Genomic DNA, 26,186 nt, shown 5'->3' with positions numbered 1-26,186 from the left:
AAAATGTTAACTGTATCCATCATAGTCTATGCAAATCAGATAATTAGCAACATTAAGTGTAAAATATTAAACCAAAATATCTCTGTATGCAATTCCTTAACTCTGCATATTGATATACTGTTCAACTAGCCTATATGTCTCAACAGCTCAATCAAACGCTGGTGTGCCGCCCCAACATTTTCAGTGGCCCCATCTGACCGCCCCAATGAAAAATTTCTGTGGGCACCACTGCTCAGTGAGGCCTGGTCAACACAACAAGACCATCACAAAACGATCAGACAGCTGATAAAATATCAACATGTTGTAACTGCTTTTCAGGCAGTAAAATATCACGCAAAGCAGCAAAAAACAAACCAAAACACATGACTACAAGACCATGGTTTAAATCATATTTATGATTAGAGCCTCTCAGCAGACAACACCATGTGTGCTTTCACAGTGAGATGATGATGCATTACCCCATTGCAAAGGGTGCATTAGACTCATATTTCAGCTTTAAGTCCCACATCAAGAGAATGAACAATTCTCCTCTGAAATATTGCCATGGTACGGCAGCAAGAGGACAGAAAGCTAATTTCTGCTTTATGCCAAAATCTGAAGCAGACTTTTATGCACTTTTTTCCCAGCCAATGTAAAATGTGTGCTGTGAGACCTCTACTTCAAAACTAAAAGGAGCACAAAGCATCACATTGGTTTCAACTAACAGCACCAGCTCCCTGTGACTATCTGTTTTGTGACTGTATTAAAATCTCTAAATGGATTTTTTTCCTCTGCAAATTTTCCCAACTTTTTCCCTATTTTTTATGCTCCCATATCAAAGAGTCAACCTCTGAGCATTTCTGAGTGTCAGCTGAAAAACATTTAACAGCTTTAAACCAGTATTTTGCACTGTGATCTCCGTTTAGTGTTTTTATGGGCGTTTTTATGCCTTTAGAAATGTCGACAATAAAGAGATGACAGGAAACATGGAGGGAGAGGAGGAGAATGAAACAAGGGTCCCTTTTCGGACTTGAACAATACTTGTCTATATTGCCCTATGTGGTCTCGGGTCTAAAAACATTTATGATTTACTTGTATGTTATGAAGCAACCAGACCCCTCAGGTCATCTGGGACAGGTTTATTTAGCGTGGCCAGGCTCAAAACCAAGCAAGGTGAAGCAGCTTTTATGCTCCCCACCTGTGGAACCAGCTCATGAGATCTGCTCAAACTGTTAACTTACACAAACCAGGGCTTGAAACTTTATTGTTCACTGTGGCTTTCCAAAAACATACTTTTTCTTTAATCTGCAACCATTTATTTGCTTGCTTTTGCTTGTTTGATTCATCTATTCATTGTCTTTTGCATGCAATTTTAATGTTTTCTTAAAGTATTATATTAAATGTATTACTGTTAGATTACATTTAATCTGAATGGTGCTTTACAAATAAACTTGCTTTACCTTTATTGTAACTTTTATTGTTGTCTGTATTTCTTTTGACTCTCTGTAATGTAAACCACTTTGAGCTACATTCTTTTAAATAAAATATTTGCATTGCATTATGACCGACATTGTTGGAAGTTCCAGTAATATTTTGTAACATGCTTCATATTCCAAACAGACTGGGGAATTCCCCACAGTCACCTTTCTCAGCATGCAGACACCTATTGGCCTGCGCTTCATACTGCCCCCTGAGTCCAACACTGAGACAGTCAGTTAGTCACTGATTAGATAGATAGATAGATAGATAGATAGATAGATAGATAGATAGATAGATGACTGGAGGCCATGACTATCACTAGGTTTTCATATTATTTACAAAGTGTGACCTGTGCTGTACAAATGCTGTCCTAGTTCTGAGGTGAGATATGAACCCACAGTTGGTGTGGCTGTGTTTTCGGGGTGAGGAGTGTTGTGTTTGGTGTGTTTGGCAGCACACAGGCCAAAAGAAGATGAGTTGAATGTCAGGAACGTCCTGCAGCTCCATTTAAAGCAGGTACGGACAGAGAGGAGAAGGGGAAAAGGGGGTGAGAAGTGTACGATAGGAAGGAACAGAGGACGGTGACGCAACAGGGACAGACGGGGGCAATGCCCTCGACCAGGAGAAAAAGGTAGAGTGGCGCCTGCTGAGGTGAATCTGTCCGCCGTGCTGGTGCCTGGCTTTGTTTGGCCAGAAGATTCCGACTGATAGCCTCGGTGGCTGATAGGAGACACGCATGCTCGGGGAAAACACAGGCCAAACCACACACGCTTGGAAAACCCAGATCTATACGCTTTGTTTTAACTGTTTCTTCTGTGAACTTGTGTCTTTTTTCTTCTCTCATATGCTCACACACCCCCAGTGAACCTGGATAATATTTTTGTGTCCTGCTACAGCCAACTGGTGTCATAGTCAGATTCCTCAGGAGCTGAGTCATGCCTAGCGAGGCATGGCAAACAAAATGACATGTGTTCATCATGAGTGGACATGATGTGCTAGTTCAAAGAGTGGACTGGAGCCCATTTCTGTCCGTCAGACACACAAAAACATACACACACTGAATGCTATGCATAAACTATAGATAATGTACCGCTCTGCCGTCACATTAGACAAGCATGGGCAGATTCCAACTGATGTGGAGCCATTCATGGTTGTATTTGTTGACATTGATGTTGTGGTCACCCAAAGCAAGCACGTGGGCCAGAGGGGTTATCAGTGAACGAGACAGACTGACGCAGGGGTCCCGCGACATGTTGTTTCACTAATTGACTCAGCACAGGCAATTTGGAGAGACTTTGAAGGTATAATGAGAATTCAAATGGCCCTGTGATTTTATCAGCATGCACAGCCCACTGTTTATCAGTTTGTACCTTTATTTTGCCTTTTTTTGTTATTTCATTTCCACCGTTATTGATTTTTGTATTTATTCACAGCCTGATGTTGTTGTGGAGTAGTTTTCTTACCCTGACAGGCTAATTAATCTTAAGGTGTTTATCGCCGCCTCAGTGATAAGGGGAAAAATGATTCTTACAATTTTAGGGTTATGGTTTTCCTATGCAATTGTTAACAATCTGGGTTAATATTATGATGTCATTGTCATTAAATTCACACTGCTGTAATTTCACACTGCTTCAAATATTTATTAAACCCATCAATTGTTAACATGCTGCGTGCCAGGAAATTACTAATGGCGTTTTAATGAAACAATAGCAGCTGTCTTTTGCCATTTTGTGTGTTATTTATTTTAGGTATATTGAAATATGCACCATAAAGTACGACAGATTGTGTCATGCACATGAAGGCATGATATACAATAGATTTGTTGTGGGGTTTAACACCTAGAGCCATGCAACTGATCACAGTCCAGACATAATAAACCACATCAGATCACATTACATTCATCTTTAACTAATGCATATTGAAACACCTTGACTCTCAAATAGAGGATTTTAATCCTGGCTACTATTCGGCTGCTCTCAAAGGGATTTAATTTGGTTCAACTGCAGGTTCCTGTGTATTATGCAAAAACGGAATGTGTGGAAAATGAGGGGCTAATTATTCCATTTGAGAGGTTGTAATTACATCCTTTAGACTGAGCAATGGATATTCCAAAGTGGCTCCCTCTCCTTAGTGAAGGATTTCCTGGGTCGAAACAAGTGCCGCTCAGTCAGCCGTGCAATAGATTGACCCATGCGGTCCTTGGCTTTTGCCATGGGAATCTCCAGCACTTTTTCCAGTTTGTTCTGGGGGAAAAAAAGTCACATTTTTAAACGAATCTCCACGAGCATGAAGCTCTGCGTCAATACAGAATACATATTGCTCTCATATATTGTAAAAAATGATGGTCTCCAGCAGCGGCGGCAGCAGCTTGTTCATGTGTGGAATTATGTGTTCTGTCTGCGGAAAGTAATTTCATTTAAAAGTTCATAGTTGATTTGATACTGCTGAACAGAGAACTGGGCCCACAATCAAAAATAGATCAGAGGATTTCCCCCCAGAGTTGCAGCACTACGGAGAGGAGAATGGAGGAGGTCAAAACTTCCCCAGTGGAGTTAGGTAACTGCTGCCAGGAATGGGCTGGGCCTGCTGGAGCGATGAAGCAACACTGAACCCTCGTGTATAAATACCAGAAAGCTCTGCATGCTCAACCATCAGACAGTGGAAGGACTCTAAAGAGCTGACAGAAGTCACCAAAAGATCTGAAGAAATCCACTTGCCCAGACAATCACCATCCATCACTGGAGCTGAAGAATAAATTGAAGATATTGTGGTGCTCTTCGGTGGCCCGACACCCATGAGAAAGGAGACCCATCAACTCTAATCTTCGCAGGATTTAATAACTAAACCGTTTAAAACTCCACCAAAATGAAGGCATTCAGCATTGCAGTTGCAGTGACACTCGTGCTCGCCTTTATTTGCATTCTGGAGAGCTCTGCCGTCCCATTCACCGGGGTAAGGATTTGACTTAAACTCACTTCATTTGCTTATTAGCTATAAATGTTTTGTCACGATGCTAAGATGTGGCTCCTAAATGTGCATAATTCATTAACAGGTGCAAGAGCTGGAGGAGGCAGCGAGCAATGACACTCCAGTTGCGGCGTATCAAGAAATGTCAATGGAATCGAGGATGGTATGTTCAATTGACTGAATGAATTAAGCCAATTACTGTGAGCAAATTAAAATTTAAGTGGATGTGTTTTCCCCATGGAGTGCCCTGGTGCTCTCTCCACACAAGGAGAGGATGAAATGCTGGAGATGAACCCCTTTGCTCATGTCTCTTGTCTTTCACACAGATGCCAGATCACGTCAGGCAGAAGCGCCAGAGCCACCTCTCCTTGTGCCGCTGGTGCTGCAACTGCTGCAGAGCCAACAAGGGCTGCGGCTACTGCTGCAAGTTCTGAAGATTCCCGCAACAACAACAACAACCAAAAAAATATTAATTTATTACTCTATTTTTTATTACTCTTTTCTTGACCTCTTTCTCCAATGCAGTCTTTGTTCTACACTGTTTTGTTTTTATGATTCATAGAGGAGCACTGGGAAAAAAAATGAAGCCGTTCCTTATATTTATTTTGTATGTTTTAATACTTTCACCCTGTAAGTCCTTTTTGTAAGCTCAATGATATGTAAATTAGTTTCTAAAAATAATCCAGATGTGACCGTTTCTTCATCTAAATTGAGTCTAACAAGTTAATATTTGGTGCTGAATAAATAATGAACATTTGAAGCAACTGCAAAAGTGTTTTTTGTTGTTAATAAGGAGATGTTTAACAGCAGAGGATCTTTGCTGAATAGGTCTTCACTGAATACACAAGCATCATGATCATCGAGGGATGTGTTAAATATTATACCTGCACAGTTTGTGTGATAAAAGGAAGATATTAGGTGATAATTGTGATTGTTATTGTTGTAGGATTTGGTCTTGTTACTTGTGCTCAGTGATGTGAAAGCAGCAGTTTTACATCTCCAGATGCTACACTGTGTTATCCGAGTCAAGTCAAGTCAAGTTCATTTATGAAAACACATTTAAACAATGACTTCTGACCAAAGTGCTTTACAAAGAGATCAAATAAAAACAGGCATGAATTAGAGAATGTAAGTAAGTTAATAAAATGCATTCAATATCTTGATAAAATAATGACACAAAGACGGCACTACACTGCACAAACAAATGTCGTCATAATGACAATGAAAAGGCAAAAGAGAAGAGACGCATTTTAAAGGTATCAATGGAGGGAGAATATGTAATTGTTAGTGGGAGCCTCTTCCACAATTAGGGCCAACAACTGACCACATTAAAATTTAATATCACTTTAAAGAGACGACACAATAAATATCAAGAGTCCAACCATCATTATGTATAACTTTCAAATACTCCATCACCCTACTTTACATAATAATGATTTAACTAATATACAGTTTCTGAAGCATCAACATTTATTGTCAGTTCCTTCTAGGAGGTTCTACCTCTTTTGACAGGACTCTTTTAAAGCCATTTTCATTGCAATATTTTTTTCTTGCATGATTATGTAACTGTAAATACTGTAAACATATTTATATAAATGGGTACATTATTTATATTTAAGTAGCAATAGATTCAGCAATATTTAGTTATTGGTAAATAATTATTTCATTGTCATTTATAGTATTTTGTATATTGTTTCATTTATTTTTTCATATGCGATGTTTAAGTGGAGTCATTGTGTTCCTTTGGTTATGAGCTAATTGGGTCCTACCTGCCCTTCTTTTGTGGGGACAGGTATGAGTGATACACAAGAGAGAGTAAGTACCTCATGCGTAACAGTGAAGAGAAGTTGCTGTTCCCCAAAGTTGAGATGTGTAAGTACTGTCTTGCCGTGTTGGTAAAAATTAAACGAAGAGGAAGAAACAAATGTTGTAGCCCACTGATTACACACAGCCTGGAAGAACTGGAGAACATTACATTTTAAGGAAAGAGGGTTACACTTAGATAAAAACACATGAATTCCCATCATTTCTTTGAATTTAACATTTCTGGCCATCCTGCATCGTTCTCTTAAAATGTCTTTGTTGCGCAGGAAGTGATACATGTCATGTTTCCCGAGTTTACTTGGGGTACGGGAAATAGGGTAGGTGTCAGCATTTGAGGCAGGAGCCGTACAGCAGATTCTCAGAACTGGGGTCAAATCATGTCCTACCAGGAAAACCCTGACAATGATAACTTATTATAACACAACTTCCCTTTCTGGGGTGAAACATTATTTCTAAGGGGTTTATGTATAATACATAGATATGATTTAAACATTTTTTTTAACCTGCATTCTTTTTTTTTACTTCTAAATTTGCTCTGTGCCAGAAAACATTCTTGTGCCAGAGAGGAATTCACAACTTCAAACAATTAAAAACTGTGTTAAAGGCTTTCAAAATCTGAAACTAACAGTATGCACTGATAACACTGGTGTTAAACTGTACTATTACGATCATCTTTGTTTCCTTTTTATGAAAATGGTATCCCTTTAAAGATATGTCCCAGATTTTTTTCAGCTCTGTCAGATTTCTACAAAAACATAATTTAATCATCATTTAAAAGGGGTCGGCTGTATCACAAGGACTCCTGTCTCACCTCCTGGTTTCCAAAAAGGCAGGAGTGTTGCTCAAGCACTGGTAAGATTTCTGTTTTTTCGGTAAATTCATTAAAATAATATTGCTATCAAGCGCGTCTCAACCAAAACAGGTCAACTCCACAGCCCTTCTAAATACAAACTAAATAAGAATTATGGTTTTGATTAGCATTAAGAGAACTCTTGGCAGCTTTGAAAAATAAAGGTTCAGCTCATTATGATTGCTGTAAGTTTTTGTCGACTCCATCAGATCTTACCTCTGACATCCATCATGAGTGCAATCAAGGAAAACTAAATCACTGGATGGTTGGCTGAATACAAGATTTAACAGTCAAGACTTTGATCTTCCAAGATATATTTTCTCAGTCCACATTTAAAAACAAACAATAAAACAATAAAAAAAAAAACCCAAATAAGGTTTCATCCCAATTCTCAAGAGTGAGTGATTTACAGTGGCCTCTGGCTTCAGCCCAGGTACACAACATCAACACTGCTGGGGAGCAAAATAATAGAAATCCAGCTTCATGTGTACGTCTGTAAATCCTCCGTATCTGATCTCTGACAGCAGAGACGCTCCCTCACTGACTGTGTGAAACATGTTAGTGGAAAATTCAAGAAAGCGCTGGAGTTGTCAGATCAACAGTATCAACAGTGTGCCCTCTGCTTGCTCAGCGAGTCATTGCAGTTACTGCTGGTGAGAAAATAATCAGCTAACTCAAAGATGTAACTTGCACCATTCCACCTCAGTGAGCATGATATCAACCACTGAACCAAGGCAAATGAAATAAATCAATCAATAAAAACCAGAGAGCAGATGTGCGAGCATGTTGTAAGAATTCCCAGCAGAGATTGGATTCCCTCTCTGGATTATCAATTGAAAATTTCTATCATTCATGGACTGTCAGATTTAGCAAAAGAGGGTCGCTCACACAACTGACTGGCATGTAACTTGTCTTTTCAAGACGTGATCATCGGTGAATCAGGGTTATTTCTCTCACACATTATTACGGGCTGTGTGTGCCCTGTCATGTGTGTTACGTTCATGCTATTGCTTTTCATAAATGCTGAAGGCAAAAAACATTTTTAAGATGTCACACTGGTGTGTCAAGATACATAAAGTACTGCTGGCGTGGTGAATTTGAGATCTCAAACAGATACTCTTGGTTGTCATAATGTCACTCCTCGTATATTAGACAGAGGAGATGTGTGTGGGTGAGGGTTTGAGTATGTGCTTGAGTGTGTGCGTCATAACAAAAAAAAAGAAGCAGTGGCAGAAACCATCGCTGAATAAAAAAGAGAAGAGCACCGCATACAGACACTCAAACTTCTCGCACAAGAAAAATCTCAGAGTCAGTCAAAAGTGAGAGAAATGTGAAGGACTGAGTTCACACAGGCCGAGCGACTGACACTTTAAAGGAGGTAAACATGAAGTGTGTTTACAGTTTTATATAAAAAAAAACATTTTAAACCGGTCTGCAATTTACTTCTTTTTATTTCTTTTTTATTTGCTCCCCGCAACAGAACACAACATTGTGCAATAGCTGATGAGACATTCCATGTGGTGTGTGTGTCTCACAGGAGTTAAAAACCACAAACCAGACACAGTGAGTGAAAACACAGTGCAACACTGATGCATAGCAGCGTCAAACAGCCTTCAACACTCCATCAAACTTTTATATAATCCACAAAGACATTAACAGATCACAAACAGGTGACAAATTAAAGCGAAAATCAGCATCAAGTGTCTCAGAGGCGGTTTACATCTGGTATTAACATGCGTCTAAGGTCATTTGATCACAAGTGGACAGCCCCATGTGTGTTTACACCTGACCTTAGAATAAGTCTCCATGTCTTGAGTGATCACTTGCGATCGGATCTTACTTCCCCACTCCATTTGCAAATAAATATCCATCCATCCATCCATCCATCCATCCATCCATCTTCATGTGCTAATCTGGGGCCGCATCGCGGGGGCAGCGGGCCAAGCAAAGCACCCCAGATGTCCCTCTCTCCAACAATGCTTTCCACCTCCTCCTGGGGGACCTGTTGTGTTCCCAGGCCAGATGAGATATGTAATCCCTCCAGTGTGTTCTGGGTCTTCCCCGGGGCCTCCTACCAGTGTGAAGTGCCCGCAACACCTCCAATGAGAGGTACCCAGGAGGCATCCTGATCAGATGCCCAAACCACCTCAACTGACCCCTTTCGTCACGAAGGAGCAGCAGCTCTACTCCGAGCTCCTTCCGGATGTCCGAGCTCCTCGCGCTATCTCTAAGGCTGAGCCCAGCCACCCCACGGAGGAAACTCATTTTAGCTGCTTGTATCTGCGATCTCATTCTTTCGGTCACTACCCAGAGCTCATGACCATAGGTTAGGCAAAGAAACATGTACATAATTTCAGTTTGCAAAGACCAAATGCATCCGTTGTGCTATCTGCACACTTGAGCGCCAGTTCATTAGTTTGCCTCAGACTCCGTGAGACTGGGGCATCAAACATTGCATTATGTGATTAACAGAATTAACTACAGAGTTGTTTCGTGGTGGTGTTGGTGTGAGTTTGTTGGGACCATTTAACAGCTGCAGCTGTCTTAGTTCGTACTTATTTGGCAGATGTTGAACTGACCATTTGTCTAGGGTGACCATATTTTGATTTCCAAAAAAGAGGACATTCGGCATCAGCCTACTTAAATGATACTTGCAGTTTACTCAAAGATGCCTTATCATTTTAATATATTTAAAATTTATATGTATAGATAGAAAATTCAGTTATATTACAAAATGATATCTCTCAAAGACAGAGATTCAGATAGGCCCCAATAGGGACACATACACACACTAGAGTGTGGCGATCCGAGCCTGACAGTACCCGACGGATCGGCTGGGTTTGGTCAAAAATGTAGCTATAAATTGTATTCGGGCTCGGGTCAGATTCGGTCAGCTTTCAGTGAAAATGTAGTGTAAAAATAAATAAAATCCTATTGTCTGTCCTGTTTATTGCTTGGGCACTGTTATTTACGTGACAACACCTGAACATAACACACACACACACACACACATTGGCTGTTTGTTTCTACCTCTCCTCTTGCTACAAGTCTCGGACCTCCAGCCGCCCGCCTCCGCCTTGATTAAACGCTGAAAATAAAATAAAAGAGGGAGACAGGTTTTTCCTGTTTTATCTTATTTTGTTTTATTTCACCCTCTGGCTAGAAGCGTCGGACCTCCCGCCTCCCGCTCCCGCCTCCCGCTCCCGTCTCAAACATGGAGCACGCCTGGCCTGTTAAATAGCCTGTAACCGTAACAACTGTGTGACACAAACTCAGTGCTTTGGTCATTAAATAATGTCGGGCTCGGTTCGGGTTCGGACAGAAATATGCGTCCCGTGCCGCACTCTAACACACACACACACACAAACACATGGAAAACCGGACATTGTCATCAGTTTATAAAAACCCCCCGGACGGGACGTGAAAAGTGGACATGTCCGGGCAAAAGAGGACGTTTGGTCAGCCTACATTTATCGGGAGGAGAGCGGGTCCAGAGCATAGTCTGTATGATATAATGGGCATAGCCACTGTGACATCACCCATTGGTTTGTGGATTCCCATTTTAAACGTTCAAAATTGGCATTTTGGCAGGCGCCATCTTGGATTTTTGGAGCCAGAAGTGACAGTATTTGCAGCTAGCCCTAATGCTACCCGCTAGCTTAGTTAGCAGAGTGCAATTACAACCATGGATAACTGTGATAATGTTACTGCTAATGCTAATTTGAGCTCAAAACCATTAAAACAAGTACAACAGGTACTTACAGCAAAAACAAAATATCTGACTCCTGGTTCTTTAAGTACAACTAAACACTGAACACTTTCTTTGGTGACCAAAATGTTAATATTAACTTTCATGAACTGACAACAAAAAAAAAAAAGCAACAGCTATGGCTACACCTAGCCTATACTCTGTGAATCTGGGGTTACGCTATGGTTACGCTACCTAACTAACGTTTTCGCAGAAAAAAAATCAGTCCCACAGTGGTCAAGAAAGGGTAATTTGCTATAGAGACCCAAACTGTTGTTTTGTACCCGGCTGTATGTGAAATTTTGGTATCTGGCTTGACCCCAAAGAAGGGACAGACGCAGGTGCATGAAAACAAAAGAGTTTATTGTCAAAGGAAAAACAAAAATGCAGGCAGTGGGGGCAGGGTGCTGGCTGGCTACGAGGTCGTCCACCACTGTAGGGAGTCAGATCGCTGGAGATGACTAGAGGGCTGAGCACATGGAAAACAGGGCACAAATACAAGCACGAATACACATGAGGCATGAAAAACTAGTGGTGATGAAATGATGACAGTGGAGTGAAGACCGGGTATATAGGCAGGTTGGTGAGCTGAGTAGAAACAGGTGTGCCTCGTCGGCTGCAGTGGAGAGAACCAGCCACGCCCCCTGCCACACACAAGCCTGGCAGGAGCAGAGACAGAAAGGGAGGGGGGAAGGGAGAACACCCAAAAACCAAAACTAAAACCGAATCATCACACTGTAAACATGTTTATTTCTGCTGTAAAGTTTGGCATTTTACTGTGGGGTTCTGTAGGGATTGACTCACCTCTGGAGCCAGCCTCAAGTGACCATTAGAGGACCTACAATTTTGGCTTCATTTTTCAGCCTCTGTGTTTGCTGCTTGGTCCGAAGATGATACTTCAGTGCTGCATCTAACCCGTAAATGCCAGCAGCAGAAATTTGCTTTATACAGTGGGGAGTTGGCTAAGCAAGGACGTCAGCTGAGCAGGCGGTCCTCCAGTGTGGCCCAGGACACATTGGTGTACGTACACACTGCTGACAGAATGTGGCTAAATGCGTCCAAGACCACCTCCACATGTGATCTGAGCGTTTGGCTCTCTTGATGCATCGGGTGGATTCATCCTGTACTCATAGCTGTCCACTTGTGATCCATTCATCCAGGACACGTGTTAATACCAGCTGCTGGGTCACTGTGAGCCCTTCAGAACAGCTTCCTCAGCACAGATTATTCATGTCTCTTTAACTGCACTGGGAATGAACACCATTCTTCCAAAAGATATTCACTCCTTTGGTGTTTTGATGGTGGTGAACATTACTTGTCATTGTACTTCTGTCCTACTAATATTCGGTCTGTTATCCATTCACTTCAATTGAAGCCCATGTGAGGGGGAAATTGATTCATGTGTTTCCTGTTTGTGTGTCCAGGTAAAAAAAAATTATATCAGCAGAAACTTTTCTTACTTTGTGTTCAAGCTTTGTGTTCAGTCGTGATTAGACAATGCTTTAACGTATTCTCAAAACCCTAGATTCATTTATCCATACTGGAGTGTGAAAATTGTTCCGTGCACTCTAAAAGGGAACTTATTGTCTTATTATATACTGCTGTCAGTTTGTACAGTAAAAGTGTGGACTTTTATGTGCAACAACAAACAAGTTGCACTCCTATGTGAGTCGATTGAGGATACAAATAAAATCCTGTGCTTTGAAAGCTGGTCAGGGGAGTTTTTTCCAGACTGAACATTTTTAAAGGTCAAGTTAAACACTGTTGTTAGATGTGTTTTGAGTGATTAAATGAAATGAAAAGATATCCCACTGCTGAATTTTTATGTCTAATGCTCTCTGTCTTTTTTTAGATTTCAGAATACTTTTTATTCCCCTTCCTTCTTGGAAGCCCTTCATTTTAATACAGCGTGAGGCTGAAACTAGTGAGAACATTCACTAAAGTTGAGCCTATATATATATTTTTTTTCAAGAAAAGATGATAAAAAGTCGTGTTTGAGGAGACTGGTTCCATCAGTATGTAGCCTGTTAAATAGCCCTCCTGTTGTCTGAAAGCCTGCCTGGGGCTGCAAGCCGTTCACACAGTCGAGGAGTGTAAAAAAACAACTTGTGCTAGGGAGTTTTTTAAAATCCCTGCTCCAGCCTGCAGAGGCAGTGCCGAGTGTGAACTGTAACACTCACACACCTGCAGGTCCCTCATGGCTACAATTAACGTCAATGCACCAGGGAGTTTGGACATAATTTTAGCTTGACTTAATGCAGCAGTGGACCTCTGAAATGTCCCCCGTTGGCTCGCATATAACAAACACACACGTCAACATACAAACACATATGGAGAGATTTGTTGCACTCAGTCAGTTTTGACAGTTCGTCAACAATCAAGGCCACATGATGGTTTATAAATTGTCGTGTCTTCTGCTCATCGTCATCGTCACAACTGCCATGCATATTCAAGAGTAAAATTGCAACTGACATCCTTCAGCATTTATTATAATCTAACAGCAGCCATTTGTAAATGTGGCTGTCACCCTTTTCGCATGATGGATTCATGTGGAAACTGATTTTTTGGCCTGCTGTTTGTGAGCACTGGTATAAATAGGAACCGTTAAACCCCCCACCCCCACCCCCTCTTTTTTTTGTGAATTGAGCAGCTAAATGGGCATCACTGTGGTGTTAATGTAAACTGCATCACTTCTTGCTGCCAGATGATTTTTCTCAGAAAAGCTCTACCTGTTTAAAACATGGTGAAAAGCTTTTGTGACACACTAGGCTCGTTCGAGATGAACTGCGCCTCGCCTGAAAACACACAAGTCGGACAGTTTCCCGACAGTTTCCAGTAGCCTTCAGTCAGTGCAGGAAGTCACAGATGCACTAACATCCTGTCTGGAATGATGTCAATTCATTAAAAAAGTGATCAGACCCATATATCAGTTTGTTCTCACCATCAGTCACACAACATGTTTTCTGTTCACAGAATAAACCTTCAGATCAGACAAATACAATCTTAATCTCTAGAATTCAACAAAAATGAGTAGTTTATCTAAAACGTCATCTTGTTGAGTCAATGTCTAAACCAATCAGCTGTTAGATCAGGTGAGAGCCAGGCGGTGCAGTCGGTGGAGAGCAACTGCAGCGCCTGGCTCTAAAAACTGCAGCCGCCTTGCTCTCACGGCTTTATCGACGTCCACTTTTGTAATACTTCAGAGCAAGTCAGGATGAAGTCGGACACAAAACTAACCGGCATGCATTGTGCGCCGATCGTTGGTGATCGAATCTGTGCAGGACTGGCTCATCTCGAACGAACCTACTATCACATTCAAGTGGCGCTTGGTGTAACAAAACAGATTGCTGTCATATAAAAAATATTGCAGATTACTACCTCAGATAAGGAGCCAATTTAGAAAAAAAATAACCCTATGATTTGACCTAGAGACATTTCCCTTTTCTATTGGAAATGCATTTAAAATAAGCTTTTAAAAATGCTCTTTCATTTAGTGAAACAAAAAAAGACTTGTAGGGGAAATGTTTTCTTCAAACCTGGCACTGAACACTGTACACTGAAGTTATTTTAATCCAGACTTGTGCCCTCCTCAAGAGTTATTTCAGCCCAGACCTTGAGTTATTTGAGAAATCAATTTGCTGCCAATGGTAGACAGCTGCACATCATGGAGTACTTGTCAGTACTCAACAACGACAGAGAAGCAAGAGTCCAAGTTCATCTGAAAGCTAATTTGGGCAGCTGAATAAAACCAGGTTCCAGCCTTTAAAATGCCCAAGATAGTGAAATGCTAGAAAGGAAAAGGAAAAAGAAAGAGAGTCATCAAAAGAAAATCAACATCATTGAGGGCAAATGCAACTTCAATAAGAATTTTTAATGGCACAGAAAGAATGAATGCCACAGGCATAACAAGCACAATGATCCCGGTGTTGTCTCATCCTTGATAGCTTAGCGGTTCCACTTCAGGCAAGTTTGTTTATTGGATTTCATTCAAATTAAAGTTACCTCATCGAGTGTGATAATGCGTGTGTGGAATTTTATGTGCAGGAGAAGAAGTGTTGAAGAGACCACTTCTGGGTACAGATAACAGTCAAAGGGTTCAGACGCACTTGAGGCGAACAGCCAGCAACAAGCAGACAGCAAGTAAAGTCAAACAAATAAACACCAGGCACACAGAAACAGCTCACAAAACACAACGTAAATGATCGAGCAAAAGTGTGTGTGGTAACACCCCTTTCCTGATATACTGGTGGAGTTAATGAGCAAATGAGAAACAGCTGTGCAGGCAGGTGGTTAATCACAGAGTCAGTCAGGTGTCAGGTGAAACTCACTGAGGGTGTCTGGTGGACAGGTAGGGCATGACAGGAAGATTAAACAACACACTGCAGCTGCAACCAGACTGAAGGAGGCAAACTGTGTGAAGATACCTCTTCTATGTATTTTCTATGAGAGCAGGTGAATATAAAGCACAGTGGCCTCAGGCCTGAAAGAGAAATACTGGATCCCAACACATTCTCACTCCCACTCGTCAAACACCAACACCTGGTCAGTAGCTCTAAACCAGAGTTATTATACCGTAAAACTTCAATTAGTCCCAATTAAACGCCCAGTCCCTTTTACCAGCCTGGTGTGGCTACACATTTTGACAAATAAAGGCCTGTCTCAATTAGATGCCTTGTCTGGTTGCCAATCAGTTATTTTTATAAAAGTTCTTTGGTTGTATAAAACTGGACTATTCACTACCCACCCTTGAGATAATGTTAGTTTTCGGCTTAGATCGTGCACACAAATATAAATGTTTTAACTTTTGTCAATCAATTTATATTTCTTTAGTCTGTAAAGGTCCACCCATCAAAAGAATCACAAGTGTTTTTCATGAAAATAAATCTGAGTTATGAACACTGAACTGGATAAAACGGTGTTGTGTCGGTATGCAGGGTGCTGTTATCCTCGGGTGCTGTAAAACAGTTGTCGTTACACATAATTGATATGTTATTTGAAGCATATTTTTTATACACATTAATACTGGTTCAGTTAAACAATTTGACCGTAACTACCATCTTTGCTGAGCAGCAGTTTTGTGTAAAATGAAGTAAAAGGTGTGTCCCATATAGACGCCTCTCCCTAATATAAGCCTGTTGAGTTCAGTGATTTAAGCAATAGTAATAGCCTGGGCTACTAATTGAAGTTTTATCGTAGTTTTGTATTTTCATTAATTTTTATTTTCATTTCATTTTCAATTTTTGTTTTGAATTCAGTTCACTTTTAGACAGTTTCAAGAGTGGTTTTGATTGTTTCAGTTTAGTTTTTATTGTTTAAAAATGTGTAGCTGTATTTTAGTGTTAGTTATTAGTTTTAGTTTTTTATATTAGTATAATCTAGGGGTTATTTGTCAGGAGCAAGTTTTAAGAAGTTCACAATAGGTCTTACAGTACAAACAACACTTGGTGAATGCAATTGACTTACTGTACAGTCATGTAGACATCTCAGTCTCACCAACACCAGTTTCCCCAAGCCCTGATTGGCAACCAATGTAAGGGATGATAACATTTAGACATGTAAGAGGAGAGAACTGTGAGTGGGACGATGGCTCACTTTATTACACTTTATGAAATCACAACAAAGCACCAGCGAAAACAACCTACCACTGAAAGATAAGAGAAAAGAACTGCCAGTGGACAGTATCACAAAAGCTACCTGTCTTACAGCTTCAGCTGGACTGGGGATGTCAACTGCTCTCAACACGCACATGTCATCTGTTAGGAGGAGTTAGCTAATGCTAACATGGTGCCAAGCAAGCTAAAGAGACACTTTAAAAGCAAACTTGCCTTTCAGATGGACAAAAAGTTGGCCTACTTCAAAAGAGCGCAGGACCTGAACCAAATGCAGCAAGACTGTTTGTTGGATTGTGTGAGAGTGTGTGATAAGGCGATCAAGGCAAGTTACATGCTAGCACAGCTTATTGCAAAGCAGAAGAAGCCAGTAGTGGAGACACTCATCCTCCCTGTATGCAAAAAGTTGCAGGGGTCATACTAGGTCCAGATGCTACAAATGCACTGTCAAAGTTGCTTTTGTCTGACAGTACAATCAAAAGAAGAAACAATGACATGTCAGAGGACATTGAGCAAAATGTGACTGAGAAACTGCAGATGAGTGGCAAATCTCTGCAAATAGATGAATCCACTGATATAACTGGAGCCGCTCAACATCTGGCAAACATCAGATATATTGATGATGACTCAATTGAAGAGAATTTTCTCTTCTGCAAAGAAATAGAGAGCTACACAACAGGAGAAGTAAACTTCAGGGTAACAAATTACTACTTAGACAAGAAAAGTCTGACCTGGGATATGTGTGTCAGGCTATGCACAGATGGTGCGGCATGTATGACAGGGAGAGTGAGAGGATTTCTTTCCAAGGTGAAAGAACAAAACCCAAATATAGTGACAAACCACTGTATCTTGCATCAAGAGGCATTAGTCGCCAAAACGACGACCCCGGAGTTGACAGAGGTGTTGGATCATGCTGTGCAGATAGTGAATTACATTAAATCAAGGCCCCTGGAGTCTCAGCTCATCTCACAGCTGTGCACCGAGATGGGAGCTGACCACAAAACCCTTATCCCCTGTAAGGAGTAACGTTGGCAGTTATGGACGAAAAGTCCTGCCCCGTCTTTTTGAGCTTTGAGAGGAGCTTTTGGAATTTTCACATGAACACGCCGTCCCACACAAAGACAAGCTCGTGGACGAGAGCTGGTGCGCCAAGCTGGCTTATCTTGCAGACATATTTGTTTATCTTAACAAGTTTAACGCAAAACTTCAGGGTAGGAATGAAAACATTCTCTTGTCATCAAGATTTGGAGGTTCATGGGCAAGCTTACCCTGTGGCACTAGGCTTTGGAGCAGGGCTCCCTGGACATCAGCTGCACCACAGGTGGCCAGGGAAATGTAACTAACTACAGATTGCGGCGACGCAGACCTCCTGTCTATTTTTGTAAGCTGAAACCATTTCCCTCAGTGGAAACAAAGTTTTTATTTACTTTTATTTCACAGATAAGAAACAATAAATTGTGAAGACATCCACAAAAATAGCATTTTAAGTCTTGTGTGTGATTTATCCTGGCTTCATATGAGTAAAGGAAATCTGCACTAGTTGCTAGGCTAATTTATACAATGTAAAATACCATCAGCTTGTGCTAATAACATTAGCATAGTTGTTTGGAAAGCTGTCTTGTTTAGTATGAGACAGCTGTTTTTTTATTCAACCCTGTGAGCTGTAACGAAGCAAAATTTTAGAATGTTATCTTTGTTAAATGTTGCTATTGTCCCTGGCTTTATATGAGTAGAGGACATCTCCGCTAGCCACTAGGCTAATTTATGCAATGTAAAACGCCATGGGCTCATGCTAATAACATTAGCATGTTGTATTTGTGTGGAAAATGTGCAGCGTCATGTGACATATGTCTAGCATAGTAGACATACTGGCTACACTTTTATTAAAGTAACTCGGCTGACTTTTGGTTTCACACGGGACATGAACAGCAGTCTCCTGGGTGAAATTCCTATGTTTATTTGACCTTTTTCACCTATGTGGTCTTGCTTGCTCTTGATACTGCTGTCAGTATCTGATGCCACTGCCAGAGTGTTGGTATTTGATGAGTTGAGAGAGCCCAGGTTGAAATTTCTCCATTCATCTTTTTTAATTTTCTTGATTGTAGAGCATTTAAAAAAAGACATATTATCATCCTCTCTCGTTTATCAGAGTATGTTGTCCAGTTATAATTGGTTTAGTCTGGGATTCATTTTAATTATGCAGATTGCAGCCACCTGAGTGTGTTGGCGTATGCAGAGTGTATTTCCAGCTCTCCTTTGTGATGTGTTCCTGACAAACCCTGACAGTTGGCCAGGGCCATGTTGTCACAGCAGAAAAAGCACAGGTGTATTTAGTAACGTTTGTGATGGCTGCATTTCACACAGGGGAGGTCTTGGTATTTTGCATGCTGGGTCACTGTCGTGCTGTCATGGCTTACTGGGACACTTAATGGAACTGTGTCATTGTTCAAGACATTTGTTGCACCTGAGCTTTTCATGCTATGATAAGTCAAAATGTCTGCTGAGAGAAAGGTCTTGAGAAATCAAGCCATCAGTAATTTTACTATCCACACCTTTGCTTTTGTCTACTGTGACATATCAAAATGTCTTCTGTGAAAAAGGCCAGTGATCTCTGTGAGATCATGAAGTTGTTTTATTAAATTTATCTTTCACAAATAGTGCAGTGTGTGGAGCTTGTGTCTAGCTTCTATTTTCAATCTGAATTGTTGATCTGGCACCTGTGAAACATTTCTGGATGTGCATGCTGCTCTCCCCTCTGGCTCTCAACAGTTTTGTCCCAACCGAAAGGATGGTGCACAAGAAACGTGTCCAAGAAATGCAGCCTTGTTTTGCCTGCATTTGGAAAGCATAACTGATGTATCCAGTCCGTTGTGCACCAGTCAGCTAGTTGATGGTGCATTTAGGCAATCTCCACCAACATTTAAAGTTAAGAAATATAATGTGATAAGGTTGTATTTACCAGCTATTTACCTTCAGCTGGGCACCAGTCATAGATTACATCGCACTGACCAATGCAAAAGCCAGTGCAGTAATGGAAACCAGCCATTAACTCTATTTTTCTTCTCAGCTGCCTGAATATGTTGTTGCTTTACAGATAAACTAAAGTTATACTGCTGTTTTCCTGCAAACAGCACCAGAAAAAAAAAAAAAAACGAGTTTACAGGGAAATGCTGTTTTAGTCTCAGTGAAGGCTGTTTCACTTAGGAAAGAGGCAGTCGAGACTAATGAAGGGAAATGGGGAGACGGTGCAGTTGTGACCATGACGGGGACAATATATGATGTACCGGAAAGTGATTTGTAGCCAATCACAGCTCTAATGTTACAATTTAAAACGAGATATAGATTTTTCATTTAGGTTTTTTATTTGTTAATGAAAAGTGAATCATTTGTTTACACTGATCACTGACCACTGTGTCAACAGAGTCTTCAAGATCATATTCCAGTTCAAGTTATTTTTTTTCCCATGAGCACAACAGTTACAGTGAAGCAGTTGTTGGCGATGAAAATATTAGGCCTTTAGCAAAAAATAAAAATCATGCGAGTAAAAGCAAAATCTGAATCTAAGACTCTAAGAATCTAAGAGATAGAATAGTGCAAATTGAAATATACGGCTCATACAGAGCTCATGAATTCAACATTCTTATGGTCTGCAGGATGAGTGTCCCTGATCTTAATGCTGTGGTAGCATCTGCCAGACACTAGCAGACAGCGCACTCTGTGACTGGGTGAACTAGGGTCTCCGATAACCCTGTGGCCTTCATCCTACACCGCTGGGAGTAAAGGTCCTCCATGGATGGTGGACAGCCTTCACCAAACTCTGAAAAGCCTTACAGTTGACGATGGTGCAACTGCCGTCGGAGGCAGAGCTGCTGTTTTGCTGTCTTTGTGATGGCGTCAGTGTGGTGAGTTCAGGTCAGGTCCTCGCTGATGTGAACCCTGAGGGACCCGAAGCTGCTGACTCTCTCCACCATAGTCCTGTTGATGGAGATGGGAGCATGTCCATCTCTCTGTCACTCCCTGCAGTCCACAATCATCTCCTTTGTTTTGCTGACGTTGACACGGAGGTTGTTGTCATGGCACCAAGACGTCAGGACTCTGACCTCCTCTCTGCAGGCGATATCATCGCCGTTGGTGACGGTTGTGTCATCAGTGAACTTAATGATGGTGTCGGAGCTGTGGGTGGCCGTGCAGTCGTGCGTAAACGGGCAGTAGGGGAGAGAGGGCTAAGCACACAACCTTGAGGGGCTCTAGGGTTGAGAGGATGTGGTGGTGTCTATCAGCACTGCCTGGGATCTGCCCATCAGAAAGCTCAGGATCTAGTCACAGAGGGTGGTGTGTAGGCCCAGGTCTTTGAGCTTGGTGACAAGCTTGGAGGGCAAAGTAGTGTGGAATGCCGAACTACAGTCTATCAAAACCATTTTTATACACATGTTGCTGTGGTCCAGGTGGGAGAGGGCAGTTTGAAGGGTGATAACGTTGTCTATAGATCTGTTCTGTGTGCAAATTGTGGCGAGTCCAGTGACTCAGGGAAGGAGGAGAAGATGAAGATTTTGACTAACTGCTCAAAGCACTTCATGATGGCAGCGGTCAATGCTACTGGGCTGACAGCAGAAACACCAGTACTGTACAGTACATGTCTCGGAGAAAACACTTTGATGTTGCCAATTCTCAATACTTTGATAGAAGAATCTGCAGGAAACACGCAATCTCTCTGTATCTGTAGACAGATAGTGATACAGTTTCAGTGAGATCATTGTGCAGTGAGTGTGTGCAAAAGTTATATTTTAAACCTTTTATTCTAGTCATTTTGGAAAAAAAACTTAGCTGGATATGATATCTCCTGTCAGTAGGGATTCAGCTTGAGCTAAAATGCCATCATCTGCTTCAAACTACATTTTAGTCAAATCCATTTTCCAGAATTAAATTCAGCTATATTTTTTACACTTGTGATATTGCCGGCAGTATCATGAAGGTAACTATTTGTCATAATTATGGATCTGTGCAGTGCAGCCTTCGGCTAGAGCCAAACTCTACTGTGTGTGTGTGTTTGTGTGTGTGTGGTAGAGGAATGCTGGGATGACCTTAGGGCTCTCGAGACCTGGTTTGATTTAAAAAGACAGGGCTGAGAATAGACACAGTTGCTCTCTCACTCTCTTCCCGTCTTCCATTGATCTTGCTCAAAGGCTGAGGAGAGAACATGTTAATCGACTCCATAGTTGCTGAGAAACAGCTTCCCCCATTCCCAAGCTTTTGGAGAACATTTAGAAGCCTGATACTATTGACCAGCGGCCATCATTGAGATTCCACCTCCTCCACTAAAAGACAGGGTCTTCTTCCTGCTGCCCATATCACTTCTCCTCACACCCTGTGTAATGCATCACGCCGACCGTACCATTTGCATTTAGATCACCCCTTTTTTCTTGCATTGCACATTGTGTGTCGGGATCTGAGTCGATACTGTGGTATGCTCCTAAGGAGAATGGATGGAGTTGGTAATGAAGGCGAACCACCAACACAAACACGCCGCCCGGCCGTTCCTCTGCCCGGCGCCGTGCAGCACCTGGAGCCGTTAGTTTTAATTAGCGGAGGGGAGTGATAGGAGCTCCTCTCCCCTCCCACCCATCCACCCCCTCTGGTGCACAGCAGCTGAATACTGATGTGCCCTCCTACTGCTGTGTATCTTTTCCTTTCTTTTATTATTGGTTTTTAATTGATAGAACAGATCCAGAGTGACTCATTCTTCCACAACATGCTCTGACATTAAATCGAGAGAAATTGTTTGTTTGGATGGAGAAATAAATAGTCAAGTCAATATATTGATGAGCTCAGTTGAATTGTTTAATTAAAGCAGTTGTTTGCTCCTGTTCTGGTGCCAACTGCTGTGATACAATAGTAGCTCTGTTAGCACACAGCACTTTGTAGTGTTAGGCCTTTTATAGAAATATGTGTTGGCTGTAAAAGAGAAGAAATGTCGGTTGAGAGAGAATGACATATGGTTTATCAAGTGGGCAGCTCTCCACAGATATTTCATGGGATTAACCTCCTGACAGTTGCAGAAAGTTGAGCAGTCGATTCCAGCATCCTTAAACACCGCCTCCCCTCTCTCACCCTGCTCTCAACACTGATAAGACCTGCAGTCACCTACTCTGCCCTGAAACTCCACCCACACACTGCACACACACACACACACACACACACCATGTTAGCTGGAGTAGAGGAAAAGCAAGTGCACTGTCCTCTAAATTCAGGCAAAAGCATGAGATTAGCCGGTAGGCTCTGATAATGTCTTGTGATATTTCAGAAAACAGTATTGCAAATCTCCTGTTTGTCTTATATTACAGTTCCTATGATGGCTCCTCCAAGCTTTATCTATTTCATTCTTATTCAAAGCTGCATTTGGAGGATTTGGTTCCTGATAGAATCGCTCTGCCAACCCCCCCTTTTCACTGAGGCATATTCCATGATTTACATTACCTATCAAATCTTCCAGTCCCTTGCTGTCAAACACTCAACACAGCCTTCCAGCCCTACTGGAATAGCTTCTGCTCTACCTCATCCTCCCAGCGTACGGGTGGGGGCATCTGCAGACATTTTGATGGACTTATTTCTAAAAAATAAGTCCAGTGTTTTGGAAACCTGTAACACTCTGGCAGTCCCATTGGTATGTAAAGTCCTATCTTGGTTCAGACATGTGGAACTTTTTCCATTTTCCAAGGCTTCTTGGGTCCCAACCAAACTGTGGAAATGTATACAGTGTACAAGTGCATTGCAAAACTACTGTATGCTCCCACTTCCAGCCTGCATTGGGATACGAGGCAACTTGTGTGGTTAAAATATTGCATGTGAGGTGAAGCATAGCCATTTGGCCGGCTCCTGACACAGTTTGCGGCAGCAAAACAGAATATACCCTCAGGCAATGTTCTTTCTTAGATTGTGACCATGTACACACTGTATACATACACACAGCAGCATGCACACACTGTACACTCTTACATCACACATCATCCTCTAAATATCTCAGTGTTTCCTAAAACCTGTAGAAAATTGTGTCCCCTCACAAGCAATATTGCACATAGCCATGTGTTGAAATCTGCATAAATCACGTCAGTGTTACTCAGACTTATATTACCCTTGGGAGGGCTATGTGTTTGAGTGCTTCGCAGTACCCCCTGGTCCACGTTGATTATATCAAACAATATGCAGCGCGACTGGAATACATAAGGAGAGTGGGCGCATCTCCCCCCATGGCTGAACTGTGCAAGAAGCCGCTTTATCTCAGGGCTCAGTTTAATACGCCAGACTTCGGAGGAGCCACCCTGGGGTGGATAGATAGGGCTTGTCATTGTTTTACTGGCTCACACTCCACTATGGAGCTGTATAGGCTCCCCCGTGTGCCTCTAGTCGATGTAACGGTGCTACAAAATCATACAGCATGGATTTGTCATTCCGGCTTTCACACACGTCCCATCACTTACCGGCCAATGAGTGCTGAGACACTAAAGTGGATGTCGTTTAGTGTCCCTGCATAAATGTAACTGTTTGAGATCAGTGTGAAAGATAAAAAAAGATAATGAGGTTCTCTGCCTCTACCCCATGGAGAAGCTTTGTGAATTGGTGCATGTTAATCCTCTATTGTAACAACTTACAGACCCATACGTATAGCAGAGACTCATATTGTAAAACTGTGAGAGCGTGTCCAGAATTGAGTAGTCAAATTAGTCCTGGATATACGTAACAAACTAATACATGGAATATACATTGCTTTGAGATCATGCATCAGTGCACGTCTATATAATACTATAATGCCTTAGATGACTTACTTAATCTTTCCTCACTCCCTAAAAGTCTTTCCCCCTCGCTTTCTGTCCCTCAGCCATCAGTCACATCCATCACCATGAATGGCCGGTGGCCTGAAACAAGCCTGCCCTCTTATAATGGATGGTTCCGATTAGCCGCCTCTGTGTATATGCTCGATAGAGGCATGGCGAGTTGAGCGCTGCGAGGCTGGTGATTTGTAAGGTCACGTGTGGCAGTACAGTGGGGACGGATATTAGCAGGCCCTTTGGAGTCCCAGGGGAGCCGTGTTTCCTGCTGACGCCATCACATCTGTAGGCAAATGTGCGCGCGTGTCTACTGCTCCCCCGTCTCCAATGCCACGGCTCTTGCACAAATAACTTCCTCCCGGACTTAAAAATGAGCTTTGGGTTGCACCATCCATCGATCCGACCCCCTCCCCCCCACTGTTGGCAAGGTCCTCTCTCAAGGCACTCCTTATTCTCCAGCTTGCTTTCCCTGTTACATAAACTGCCTTGTGTTATTTTCTTTGGGTGAAAATGCAATTTCATTTCAGTTCAATTCAGATAGCGCCAAGGAAGTCTGGATGAGTATTAAAGAAAGAAAAACAAAACATGATGGGGAGTTTCTCTCAAAAGCAGCTACAGCGGGGAAAAAAGGGAAATTCTTTTATCTGAAAATAGGTCAGTAAACAACAAGAAGACGCATGAATATATTTTAGCAAATAGTACATGTACTGACTTGTGGCCAGCTGAATATCTGCGTAACTCATCTCTTGTGGTGCATACTCTCCAAGGATTCTCCAGACCAAAGAATTATGGGAGAGGAGTAAAGTGCATTTGAAGCTACTGCTGGAGGAGAGTCATCCCTAATTAAGAAAACCCTTGTCTCATTTCTTTGCTGTGCTCTGCTGTCATATGCAAACGCCTCCCAAATTCCTTACATCCTCTTATGTAATTCTGAACTGACTCCCTAAGAGAAGGCCTCAGAGGGATTTTCTAAGCACCTCTCGAAAGCAACACACACATTAATGATAACAACACGGAATTATTTGTTTTTCATATCACCTCGGAGGGATTTCAAGGAAGGTGTTTCTGTTTGTTCCCTGAGCAGCTACTGTAGCTTAATCCAAGCTTTGTTGTATGCATTATGTGTGCGCGAGAGAGTGTGTGCGTAAGTGTGAGAGTGTGAGTATGATGACTCAGCATTTTCATGACAATTACAATCATCAATAAACTTGTTAGAACAGCTGTCTTGTCAGCCTCAGTCCTGAGGGGAGGGTTCTCATGAAAAATCAATCACACAAACTCCACACAAGGGGCAAAGGCCTCCAACAGGTTCCTCTTCTCTCCTCAGGGTAAAAATTGGGTGAAGTTGTCGACTTGAAGAGGAGTTATTTATTAGACTTACACACGCAGCATCTCCCTGTCCTGCTGATTCAGCTCTCCAGTGGTGTTCCAGAGCATAAATCAGCAAACCCGGGCTTCGTTCCCCAAACATCCATCCATCCCTGCTCCTGGCCCTCTGAGGGGTTGCAGTGTGTGCCTGTCCTCGGTTGCAACCGAATACCCTACCCAGGCTTTTCCAAGTCAACTGCATTTCCTGAGCCAAACGGCTACTGCACCGCACAGCTGTGGGGGTCCCCTTGGTCCTCGAATGTGCCTTTCCCTTGAAAAACATCCCGTCTGTGCTTACCACTGCGTGACGAGCTAAATGGAGAGGAAAAGAGTTTTGGGAAAGAGGTGCAAAGATACACCCAGCTGTTCCCCCTGTCGACAGAATTGTGCCAATCCTGGCTCTAGTTAGTCTACCTTGTTAATCCATTCGAAGTGCGCATCCACTGTAGCACACCCCACACCCTGGCTTACTCCTCGTCCAGCCTATCAGGGGCAGGGGCTGGACCCATGGCCCCTGCTGGGATTTGACTGGCCACCCC

At 42.1% G+C, this 26,186-nt stretch overlaps 1 protein-coding gene across 1 annotated transcript; it reads left to right on the top strand.

Annotated features, from left to right (window-relative positions):
• Positions 1 to 4,107: 4,107 nt before the first annotated feature.
• On the top strand, positions 4,108 to 5,189 carry LOC125893705 (hepcidin antimicrobial peptide). The gene is made up of 3 exons (XM_049584563.1): positions 4,108 to 4,410; positions 4,511 to 4,588; positions 4,752 to 5,189. The coding sequence occupies exons 1-3, from the start codon at positions 4,324 to 4,326 to the stop codon at positions 4,857 to 4,859; spliced, it is 273 nt and encodes a 90-aa protein (XP_049440520.1). The 5' UTR covers positions 4,108 to 4,323; the 3' UTR covers positions 4,860 to 5,189.
• The last annotated feature ends 20,997 nt before the right edge of the window (positions 5,190 to 26,186 follow it).

Source organism: Epinephelus fuscoguttatus, linkage group LG8 (assembly GCF_011397635.1).
Source record: "Epinephelus fuscoguttatus linkage group LG8, E.fuscoguttatus.final_Chr_v1".
In the NCBI taxonomy this organism is placed as follows: Eukaryota; Metazoa; Chordata; class Actinopteri; order Perciformes; family Serranidae; genus Epinephelus; species Epinephelus fuscoguttatus.
The sequence above is the reverse complement of the archived record's forward strand: the minus strand, read 5'-3'. Positions and strand labels throughout refer to the sequence as shown.

Coding starts and splice junctions, on each gene's coding strand:
- LOC125893705 (XM_049584563.1), top strand. CDS start 4,324: ATGAAGGCATTCAGCATTGCAGTTGCAGTGACACTCGTGCTCGCCTTT. Junction 4,411..4,510: donor CTGCCGTCCCATTCACCGGG/GTAAGGATTTGA, acceptor ATTCATTAACAG/GTGCAAGAGCTGGAGGAGGC. Junction 4,589..4,751: donor TGTCAATGGAATCGAGGATG/GTATGTTCAATT, acceptor TCTTTCACACAG/ATGCCAGATCACGTCAGGCA.